At 32.4% G+C, this 13030-nt stretch overlaps 1 protein-coding gene across 1 annotated transcript; it reads right to left on the minus strand.

Annotated features, from left to right (window-relative positions):
- Positions 1 to 11370: 11370 nt before the first annotated feature.
- LOC149539471 (uncharacterized) lies at positions 11371 to 12550 on the minus strand. Its single transcript, XM_089800711.1, has one exon. It carries the CDS (start codon positions 12389 to 12391, stop codon positions 11720 to 11722), a length of 672 nt encoding a protein of 223 aa, XP_089656837.1. The 5' UTR covers positions 12392 to 12550; the 3' UTR covers positions 11371 to 11719.
- Positions 12551 to 13030: the final 480 nt, after the last annotated feature.

Consider the following 13030-nt stretch of genomic DNA (forward strand, 5'->3'; position numbering starts at 1 on the left):
GCCTCTACATGTTCCTTCACAACTGAAGGAATAGTCACATGCTCATCCTGTGGCTTGACCACAAGCGCCCTAACTACAATAGGGTCATGATGTGCCCTTGGCCTCTCAAATGATTACCCCCCACCTCTATGCTGGGAGTATAATATATCAAAATAATTGGGGATCTTCCCACAGACAAACTCATAATATAATTTCTTTAAAAAATACATGGGGACCTTGTGATTGTTGCAAGGAGGGGCATCAAAAACCATCCACCATCTATCCCAAAAATTATTTCTAATAGCATCGTGTATGCACCAATGGATGGGGAACTGTTTAGTACCCTCTCTAATAGTATTTTGTTCACCAAGTTTTCTAAATAATGCATATATTCTACCTTTTGGTATTTCTTTTTTTTTTTTTAACATCTTGATATGACAATTTATTTGCATAAAATCTTTTTTGTTCATCCCTCTTAACCTGCCAAACATCTAACTAACTACTAACTGAAGCTATCAAGGTCTTAATGGATTTGAGGGATGATGCCAATTGACCCCTCATTGGATTGGTTTGTCCAAATTCTTTCAACCGACCAATGAGTCCTTCGAATTCTATTTTGCCTCTTTCTATTTCATTTATTATATTTTCTTATGTGCCAGGCGGAGGTCTCGCAATTGGTTTAGGTTGCAAAATTTGTTGTTCTTCTTCAGGAGGGTTTTGGTTTTGATTTTCTTGAGGGTTTTGAGCTTCTTGGGGACTTTCTAGTTGATTATTGACATTTCCTAATAAAAATCAATTGAAATCTAAATAAATAAACAAATCTAAAGAAAAATTGTAAAAACCCTACAAAACAATATAAAAAACCTACAAAGCAATATAAAAAACATATCAAACAATACAAAATGAAATTTAGATCACATACAGAGTGCTTGTGATCTCGTATTTCACTGACGAGGAGGCATATTGGCAAGGTGGGTGGTGAAAACTTTGATTTTCTCCAATTCGCATACGCATTGCTATGAGGAGAGGTTTAAAAAAGAGTTAAAATGCATTTATAAGATTTTGTTTTTTTAAAAGTAGTGCGTACACACTATAGCACGTACACGCTATAGCTCGGGTTACACAAGCCATAGCACACATGCGTTATAGTGCATACACACTATAGCGCGTACGTACTATTGAAAATTGAAAAGAATAAAAAAAAGGTTGTCACCTTTTTGGCACCATAACTTGGTGCACATACCCTAGGGGGTCCCCATTTCTCTTGTGCATAGTGAAACCACAACAATTATCATGAAATGCATTGAAAGTGGTCATAGGTTAACCTATGACCCCTTTCAACCCATTTGAACAAATGAATTAGGTCCTTAGGGGTATTGGGACCCCTAGGGACATATGTTATCATGAAATATGTTGAAAGTGATCATATGTTATCCTATGATCCTTTTCTACACATATGAACAATTACTATGTCCCAAGGGCTCCTAGGACCCCTAGTGACATATGTTGTTAGAAGGGGTCATAGGTTATCTTATAACCCATTCTGACCCATTTGAACAAATGAAATAGGTTCTTATGGGTCCTAGGACCCCTAGGGACATGTGTTGTCATGAAATGCATTGAAAGAGGTCATAAGTTATCCTATGACCTATTTCGACCCATATGAACAATTATAATATGTCCCTAAGCGACCTAGGACCCCTAGGGACATATGTTGTCATAAAATGTGTTGAAAGAGGTCATATGTTATCCTATGACCCCTTTAAACTCATATGAACAAATAAAATATCTTCCTAAAGGTCTTAGGACCCCTACGGACAAGTGTTGTCATGAAATGTGTTGAAAGGGGTCATAGGTTATCCTATGACCCCTTTCGACCAATCCAAAAAAATGAATTAGGTCCCTAGGGTTCATAGGTTATCCTAGGACCCCTAGGGACACATGCTATCATGAAATATGTTTGAAAAGAGTCATAGGATACTCTATGATCATTTTGACTCATTCAAACACATGATATATGTTCATAGGGCTCCTAGAACCTTTAGGAGCACATGTTTCATTTAATGGGTTAAAAGGGGTCATAGGGTACCCTCTGACCTCTTTTGATCCATTCAAACACATTATTTATATCCCTAGGGTTCCTAGGACTGCTAGGAACATATGTTGTCATATAATGGGTCAAAAGTGGTCATAGGGTACTATAGGACCCCTTTCAACTTATTCGAACACATGATATATGTTCCTAAGGGTCTTAGGACTCATATGAATACATGTTATCATTTAATGGGTCAAAATGGGTCATGGGGTACCCTATGACCCCGTTTGACTCATTCAAACACATGATGTATGTCCCTGGGGGTCCTAGGACCCTAGGGACATATGCAGTGTGTTCTAATGGATCAAAAGGGGTTATAGTATACCCCATGACTCCTTTCAACCCATGACTTACATGTTGTGTTTGAATGGGTAGAAAGGGGTCATAGGGTATCCCATGACACCTTTCGACCCATTACATGACAAAATATGTTCATAGGGGTCATCAGACCCCTAAGAAAATATAATTTGTGTTCTAATGGGTAGAATGAGATTAAATGATATCCTATGACCCCTTTTGACCCATTACATGATAAAATATGTTCTTATTGGTCCTAGGACCCCTAGGGACAAACATGTTGTTTTTAAATGGGTTGAAAGGGTTCATAGGCTAACCTATGACCCGTTTCAATTAAATACATGACAACATACATTCCTAGGGATCTTAGGACACCTATGAACATACATGTTGTTTTTCGATGAATAGAAAGGTGTCATAGGGTATCCTATGACCCCTTTGGACCCATTAGATGACAATATATGTTCCTAGGGTTCCTAGGACCCCTTGGGACATGCCTATTTTATTTCAATGGTACCCTATGACCCCTTTAAACCTATTACATGACAACATATGTTCCTATGGGTTCAGGACCCTTATGGTCATACATGGTGTGTTTCAATGGGTCTAAAGATTGTGACCCCTTTCAACCCATTACACGACAACATATGTTCCTAGGGGTCCTAGGACCCTAGGGCCATATATGTTGTGTTCCATTGGGTCAAAAGGGGTCATCAAATACCCTATGACCCCTTGCAACCCATTACATGACAACATGTTCCTAGTGGTCGTATGACCCTAGGAACATATGTTTTGATGTAATGGGTCAAAGGGGTCATAGGAAATCCCATGACCCCTTTCGACAGATTGGAACACAACTTGTATGTCCTTAGGGTGACCCCTAGGAAGATACATTGTTGTATAGTTTATTGACTTAGGTTACTAATATATATATATATATATATATATATATATATATATATATATATATATATATATATATATATATATATATATATATATATATATATATATATATATATATATATATATATATATATATATATATATATATATATATATATATATATATATATAATATAATATAATAATAATATACATGATATATAATTATATAATGATATATAGTACTTATTAACTATAGCTAAAATAATTATAATTCTTTAATACTATATAATAAGTTTTAGTAACTATATATAATAGTTGGTCTCCCCCTCCAATTATACTATAACTATATTATACTAGGATTATATAGTTTAAAAATTAGTTCCTGTCTTTGAGTTTGGAAAATAAAAATCAATATTTAACTTAAAATTTGGTCTCCACTCCCTTTACATTTGAATTTGGTGCCATGATTTGGGCACATAGACCTGGTACCTATTTTGAAATCAGGTACCCATTCTTAAATAGGGTACCTAATAAGGAAAGTTATTAATTTTTTGTTTTGGTATTAGGGTGGGTGGGAAAATACTCAAAGTGGATTTTGAAATGCTTTTAGACATTTCAAAACTACATATTTTTCATATCACCACTATTTGGCACACCTGCATGATCCTGCACATACCTAAGAAATAATATTTTATTTTCCTTTATTCTAGTTCAAACAAAACCTTTCTCAATTACTTTAATATTATCATCCACATTACCAAAGATTTTGGATAGAGATATGAAATTGACATGAATAACATGAAGATAGGTGGGAAGAAACTGGAGCTTCCCAACATTGCCTAGGAAATTACCTTTCACCATGCCAACTTCTTCTAGATTCTTTTAATATAGTATTTCAAATGGTTGGGATAACATCTTTCACAACAAGGCGAATACCATGGTCGGTACCAACCATAACTGGGTAAAAACACAAACCTGTGTCACCCTTTTATAAAGGAAAAGGTTAACAAAAGTATAACTGTTCATCTTCGGTGACATAAAACTGGTAGTATTATTTGGAATTTGATAAAGAAGTAAACTAATGAAATGTGTAGAAATGGATAAAGTTAAGGATTATAAATTTTAATAATTATTTGGAATAAGAATTGATATATTTTCCTATTTTTTAAAGATAATTTCTTACTTGCTGAAAAAATGTTGAAAAATTAGGGGTCTAGTTCCCACCACAAAACATTATAGAAATAAACTTATTTCCCTTCAATCTTATATTATGTTATTGATAACATTGATAGCTAGCACACTCAAAAATAAAAATTGGCTTTAGACCTATATTTTATCTTTTATAACAATTCAAATTTCAACTCAACTAAAATCAATAGTTTTCATCTCCCACCAGATTTCTCAAAACAAATCTATTTTGACCAAAAGAAAAATTATATATTTTTGAAGAGGACTCTCTCCTCTAGAATGTCATGTTATTTTCAATTTTTTTTAATATGATTTAATTTCTTTTCCTTTCTCAAAACTAACATCTTCTCGAGTCTTAAAATACGTACTTATAGAATTTTTAAATTACAATATACTATATCTAATTAAAACACTATAAACTCTATATGAGAATATTCTTGACTTTGAGCTCTATAAAATTGTGTTTATATGTTATTAAAAAAATATCATACAAAATAGTAGGAATTATTGAAACGTTAGTTTTCAGAAATAGTTTTATTTCTTTAGTAATTGGATACACACTAGTATAAAACATGCATTTAATAGACATTTCCAATTGGAAAAGTGTGTGACCATATATAAATTATCTACCATGAAATTGACTAGATCATATGTTTGAATAAAATTAATTTTTAGATAGAAATACTCAAATTCAGTTATTTTTATAAGTCAGCATAAAAGGTGACAAAACTTTGTATTTTTACCCAACTTCATTTTGACATCTTCAATTTTTGTGTGTCTTTATTCATGTTAAAAAAGTATATACTAAAATCCTCATAATTGATATGTTGGCCTGAAGCTTCTTAAGGCCTTTCATTCTCTTTCCTCAATCACTAAAGTCTTTCCAAATAAGATAGTGTCATCCAACATTTTTTACAAAGTCATAAGCTGTGAGAGTGGAAGAAAATTTAACCCCTTGAATTATCCTTGAACTAACTAGGTTGGGGAAATTTCAACCTATAACCTTGAAAAATATAATAAATAAGTATAGTGATAATAAGTTTTCATGTTTAATACCCTCATTCTCCCCAAAGAAGCCTCTAGGAACTTTAATAACAATGGTCCTAAGAACTAGACACTTTCAATCCATTTTTTAATCAAGTTGATTAGTCTTTCATTGAATCTTTAGGACTATGCCTGGTATCTGGCACTTCTCAATAGTGTATAATCCCATCATTAGATCCTACCATATCAATAAATTGTCTTCCAAGTATATAACCTTTTTTGTTTAAAATTTATAGAGCCATCCAAAATTTATTTAATCATATTCATTATAAATTTAGAGAATATGTTACATATAGAGTTGCAAAGGCTAGTAGGTCTAAAGTTGCCCATTTTTTTAGGCTCTTAAATTTTTGGACTAGAGAAATGAGAATGTTGTTTAGCTTCTTCACTAGTTTACCTTTCATAAAGAAATATTAGTAGCCATGAATTTATCACAACCTATAATGTCCCAATATTCCTCGAAAATGTAAGGGAGAGTTGTTTGAGCCTGAGTCTTTATAAGATTTCATAGAGAAGAAAAAGAAATGTACTTCCTTCTCAGTAATTAATACAAGAATTTGGTTACTCTCTATTGCCTTGATGACATGATTGAGACAATTTATAACTTGGTATACTAGTGCACAATGTTTAGCTCCTCCAACTTCTTAATAAGATTTCTTAAAACAATCCACAACCATCTCTCCCAAACAACTCTTCAATAATTTTATGATTCATATTGTCTATCAAGCTATATATAGTATTGTGTTTTCTATGTCTACTTTCATATTAATGAAAAAAAGAAACGTGACTATCACCCTCTTTCAACCATATTACAACCTATATATTTTCTTCTAGTAAGTTTTTGCTCTCTCAAAATTATTTTTCTATTTTTTTCTCCAAATTTCTTCTTCATCATGAAAATATTGAGAGTAGTCTCCTATAGAATTTAATTCTATATATTTTCAACCTTGGAGATTATATCTTTTTTTAATTAAAAATGTCCCAAAAAATAGACCTATTCCATTGCTTAAGCTACTTATTGATTGTCTCTGTCTTTTGAGAGACCCTATACACACTTGAACCTTAAAAAAGGAACATTCCAAAAAATTTGAACACAAGATTTGAAGTTTGGGTGGGAGGTAGAATTGGAGGTATATAGTTAGACCAATGTAAAATAATAGGGTTATGATTAGAAATAGTCCTTTTGAGAGATTTTAGAGAAACATTACAACTAATTTTCTACCTAACCAATACAAGGAACTTATCTAACTAAAACTGAGTGAGGTTATTAACTTTCATATTGTTGGACTAGGTCAAAAAGATTAGTTTGACAAATATAATATGACAAATCAGCAATATTTTTAGAGTAATCTATTGAACCTTTCATTTTCTCAAAAGGGAACAATGGTGAGCTCGAGTCTCTATCCACCATCCATAGTGAGTCTAAATCATAGTCGATACACATTAAATAAATGCCACACATAACTGGGTAAGTGCAAGAAGTTAGGTCTTACTTTCGGGCAAAAAGTGAGCGTTTTTCCTATTTTTGAAATTTCTTGTCAATTGATGTCAAAATTTGATGCATTTAGAGATTGAATATAAAAAAAATTTAGAAATAAAAATTTTAGTGTTCGGGATCTACTTTTTGAATATGTAATTTATTTTTGTACCCATATGATATAGATTTTTTTTTATATGGATCTTTAAAAACCACTTTTTCAAAATGCTTTTTTCAAGACCATACTACACTTGTGTACGGACACCATAATCTAACACAAATAAATAAATTTTTATAAGTCCTTTTAAACGAAGTTAGCTAACACACCAAAGATTGATGATAATATTTTTCTTAATTTTTCATTGAATAATATTTTTATTTTTAATTTTTAATTGGCTATAAAGGTAAATTTTAAAACCTCTTATGTACGGACACCATAATTTGATCAAAATTGCACTTTTTTTCAAAAAAATTAAATTTCAAAAAAATTGTATGTAGCTTGATGACATAAATTAATTTAAGAAAAATCATAAAATAAAAAAGTTATTAAAGTTTTAGTGAACCTCACTAATTTATATTTAGGTACCACCTTTGATTAAAAAACAATGCAAAAATAGTAAATAAAATTATAACACTATAAAATTTATATTTCTAAAACCAAAACAATGAGAGCTCTAATGGGTTTTTGTTTGTAAAAAAATTTGATTAGGAAGACCCTCTAAAAATTATGGCAAGGCATGGATTTGTCACTTCAATGCCTTAACCAAATCTTGAGAGGTGAAGGTATAGGCTTGGTCTCACCAAGCCTATCCTGAACCAAATATGAGGTCGGAACAAAAAATCCCACCCCATGTAAGAAATGGGTACATGTTATTTGAAATTCAAAAAATAGGTGCCCATTTTGAAAAATTAAAATCAATGTTTAAAATACATTTAAAATCTCCCAAAAAATAAAAAATTTGAATTGTTTAGAAATGGGAACCCATTTTTTAAAAGTAAAAATCGGGTACCCTTTGAAAAATGGGTACCCAATTTTTGAAAAACGGGAACCTGGTTTTTGAAAAATGGGTACATGTTTCTAAAAATACCATTAAAAAAAAATGGGCACTCAATTTTTACCCATTTTTAAAATCTAGGATCCGGCACTCGATCCTAATACAGGTGCCCATTTTTAAAAACAAGTACCCATTTCTAAAAGAGCATGATTTCAATCCGCGAACTTTAGTGGAATTGAGGCCCAACTTCTTACTTCAACCCAACTACTTGAGGTGAAAGTCATTTAGGAAATTAAGGGGGAACTAATTGATGTCTCCTTTGATGTCTCCTTTGATTTTGTTAGGTTTCACATAGTAACCACTTCCCCTAAGGCTCCATTAGTATCACTTATAAAGAAAGAGAGTCATGTCTGAATGCTACTAGAGCACTACTAATAAAAGTATGAGTTGTCATTTTTACTTCTTTTTAAAGAAAAATAATAGATGTGCTAAGTTCTATAATATAATTTTCAAGAATATATTGTTTTTTAGAACTATTTTTCTCTCTCATGTTCCATAAAAGGAACTTTATTTTTTACCTTTTGTATTAGCATCCAAGGTCCCTTACCTACCATTGGTAATTTCCCTAGCTATCTCTGTATTCCTAGAAACCCTCATTAAATATCAACCCACTTTACTCTCTGATCCCACATCGACCTTTTTAGCTCTAGTTTTCTTTATTTGGGTTGTCTAATCCTCCTCCTTTGTGATCAACAAGTTACTAGTTATAGAACATGGTGAAAAATAAGACATTTTATCCTTAGGGATTAATTTTTCTATTATAGTATTTTTTAAAATATAGCCTTTCACTAGATTATTTGAGGCTTTTCTTCTTACTAAATTCAATACTATGAGTTCAATATCTTCCAAAAATATGTCCACCCTCTTTGTCTACAATAATATTTTCTTGAACCTTAGGAAGAAAATGGGTTTGTTCCCCTATTTCCTTACGTTTTGACGAATTATTTAAGGTTTGTCTTCCTATTGGACACATCTCTTGAGGTTTTGTATCTTTCTTTGGCTTGCTTTTCCAGCTTTGTAAATATACCACCATTTGAATCACAGGGGCCGAAGGGACTTATTCTCCCACTTTCTTACACTTTAGAGGGTCTATGTGTCTAGATGTGTAACCAATCCATTTGAAGATTTATTCATCCTAGAATTTGAGTGGGAATCCTAACATTCTCAACCACGCCAAAACTATTTTGTTGAGATCAGTGAATGGGTCAAACCCTAGTTTCCATCTACATAGAGTTAGATAGTGGTTCTCATAAGCCAATGATCCCACAAGGATCTTAATCAAGTCCTCCTCCATGATTTTGAATTGGAAGAGATTATTAGACATAACATTGGTAGAAGTGTTATTTTTCAACTTCCACCTACTTGTCACCCATCTCTAGACTACATATATAGTTGTTACTAAGGATAAATATTTTCCCTCTAAAATGTTGTTAGAAACATTCCTATCCATCACACCATCAAGAAGCCAGAATTTCATTCCTTCTTCTATCTGAATGTATAGTAGCATAAGATTGTGGCCCACATACTTATGGGTCCCATTAATCAATGCACCCTTCCAATTCATTTTTGGGGTATCACCTTTGTCTTCCCATCCGCTATGATTACTTGAGGAACCATGAGGATCCCATTTTGGCTAGCAAGGTTTTTGTGGAAAGTTCCTCCAAAAGTGTTGCATCCAAAGAATCCATAATAGGGACCCTTGAAAGCATTGCATATGCTTTGGGAGTAGGGTTAAGCTATGGAGGAGCAGTGCCCCCTATGACCATGTGTAGTCCAAGGAGTTTGATATTAGATCTTTCTTGAGTTGGAAGTTATAGAATTTTGATCAATTTCATCAATTGAATTGAACATGTTCATTGATCCATATTTCATGAGTAATATATCTTGATATTACACAAAAAAATACATTACTTTTCTTATTTTGATTTTACACATGCTAAGAATTTTTAATTCTTAAATTTTATAGGAAAAACATATCAATGAACAATATCAACTAAAAATCCGAGAAGAGACATCAATCTTCAGTTTAATTATATTTGCTTCAACCTTCAGAATTTTATTCTTCACGAATCAATGCCAAATCATGATAAAGTCATCTTGCAAAGGACAAATTTATTTACTATTTTCTGTTCCATGAGTTGTACCTCGCATGATCTCAATGTGTTTTATTTTGAGCCTGCTGACCATGCATTCATTACTGAATTCATTGCTGTGTCCTGTTCAATTTACTATATAACTTATATATTACTATATGTTTCACTATTGCACCTTCTTTGAGTGCAAACCCTGATATATTATCAATTGTTAATTTTTTTATAATAATAAGATATACAAAATTAATATATGATTAATTACATTTAGAAAATACTGTAACATACATAAATTTTAAATATCATGAATACTTCAATTTTACAGAAATTAATGATCTAAAAGCAAATGAATAAGGAAACCTGAATGTTTGACTAGCATGGTTTCTAAGCAGTGAAATGTATAAGATTTTCCCAACGTATGGAGATTTCTAGTCACTACGTTTGGAAGAACACTTCACTAATAACAGAAACAAGCCATTTAGAGACTTAAATGGAAAAACCAGCTTCTCCATTAAAATGTTGTTGTATCCACTTAATCTTTGAAAAAATAAAATCATACATGAGGCTGACGCTGTGTAAATTTATTCAATCAAGGATATGTTTAGATTTTGCAAACTTCGAATCTGTATAGCATTGATTTAAGACAAGAGTCAATTTTTTTGAACAAATTTTGTTATAAAATTCTGTGGCGCCAGAAGCAGATTCATATCCTCCAGGTTTCCGGTCACCCGTTTTTGTATAATTGAAGTGAGGGAAAGCTGTCCCACACCACATGCATACAATTATATAGACATTTACAGTCATATAATCTATTCCAAGAGATCTTGACTCGGGATACTCAAAAAAAATTAAAATAATTCTTACAATAATCTTAAATAGGCTTTAATAATTCTAAAATGAAGTAATTTGTGTTGAATGGTAATAAATTTATCTGTTCTCACCATTTAGCAAGTATTTTGAATAAAATTAGAAACCTAGTTAAATGCAAACATTACGTTTGAACTTTTTATGGTTCTGATGAGAGAATGTTATCCAAAAACATGATACAACAAACAAGTAGTAGAACCCCCACAACAAATATATTAGTCATAGCAAATTTATGAAAAATGTATTTAGACTTTAGTTATTTAGAATTATATATCTTAGTTCAATGCAAACATTACTTTTGACCTTTTTATGATCTGATGGTGGATAATAGAATGTAATCCACAAACTTATACAACAAAGATGCATAATCTGTATCAAATATTACAGTCATACAAGAAAGTTGGACAAATAGATAGTATTCATGAAAGATACTATTACATAATTAAAATGAACATCTTTAGAGTGTATAATTATGTCAAAGGATTTCCATCACTCAGAAAACCTATGGTAAGAGGATGGTATAAGGATAATTGGGAAAATTCCAGCCCAACCCATATGTACAAATCCTCTAAGTTACTAGAAAGGCTGTCCAAAAGGGCTTCTTACAACTCCAATAGAACTATAGCCAGGTTGAGTCATAAGAATTATGAGGCTCTAGAAGTGTGATCCAAGCTTACAATATGAGGCTCTAAAGGGCACCAAAAACTTACAAAGTAGAAAAGAAGACAACTTTTGTACATCAAAGCCCAAAGACAAAGTTACCTCTCACACTATGACTGAACAATCTTAAGAGAAAGGCTGGCTTACCATGATCAGCCTCAGTAATAGTGCTAAGCTTGGGCTTCCATGGCCTGTTTCTTGGCCTCACCAACTTTGCATAATCCTCCATCAGCTGATAACTGTCACACAAGGGCCTCTTGGAATCACCACCACAAGAGTTCTCTCTGAATGACAAGCCATTCTCCATCACTAGATCAGCAAGAAAGTTAGCTGAGATCTTGACTTGCAGTGAATCACCCTTTTTCTGAATCTTAAATGGCTTGGCCTGCATCTTTGCATTTCTCCTAATTGGGCCCTTATAAGTAGTACCATGTTGTGTTGCATGAGATGTTGCCACCACCTTTGAGATGAGAGAAGCAACTGTGGAGACTGTAAGAGCAGACTGAAAGCTTCTCCTTGGAAGCAAGAAATATGTGTGGCCTACTTTCAAGTCCTCATTAGAAGGGAGTCCAGCAATGGGTTTTCCTATATAAAATGCCTCAGAGTGGCAGATCCAATATCCAGGGTGCTGCTCTAGCAGCTCTCCTGCTTTGATGGGACCTTTCACCATGTTTATGCTTCCATTTGCATGCAACACCTTTATTTTCCCATTCTCACCTGACTTGCAGGTAGAACAGCTTCTGTTGCCCATTGATGATGGTTGATCTTGATCTGATTATCATCAATGCAGTGATCTCACATAGCTATATACTTGTAGACTTTTCCATTGTTCCCACCATGGGTCAGTTGAAAAAGAAAGGAAAGTTCAATGCCTTTTGTTTTTATGATTCCGTTCACTGTTTGTTTGTATGATTGTAGTAGAATTTACCACCTTAGTAAGCTGAGTCTTCCTAGGCTTTGCTTATTTTAGATAATGATTATACACTGGATTTGCCACCTTTACTTTATTGAAGTCTTCGGTCGGCTTCTTGAAAAATAGTATTGATTTTGTTTTATATGATTGTGTATGGAACTAATTTATTATTTTATTTTTGTGGTGATTTATAAGGATTTTATAAATTTTAGTTTTTAAGATATTGGATTTTATAATCTGTAATGATTATTGGACTGTGTTTGAGATTTCAAAGTTTTAAATGACATTCTATTATTTATAACAGTTCTTATATGTTGATGATGGACATTAAGTATGATGGAAAAAGTACATGCAAATAAATTGTAAATAGTTCAATTCTATATTAGGTTTCTACAATCTTGATGATGGACATTAAGTATGATGGAAAAAGTACATGCAAATAAATTGTAAATAGTTCAATTCTATATTAGGTTTCTA

The sequence above is a fragment of the Cupressus sempervirens genome, chromosome 9 (assembly GCF_028749045.1).
Source record: "Cupressus sempervirens isolate cs-2001-9-10 chromosome 9, ASM2874904v1, whole genome shotgun sequence".
NCBI classification, from domain to species: Eukaryota; Viridiplantae; Streptophyta; class Pinopsida; order Cupressales; family Cupressaceae; genus Cupressus; species Cupressus sempervirens.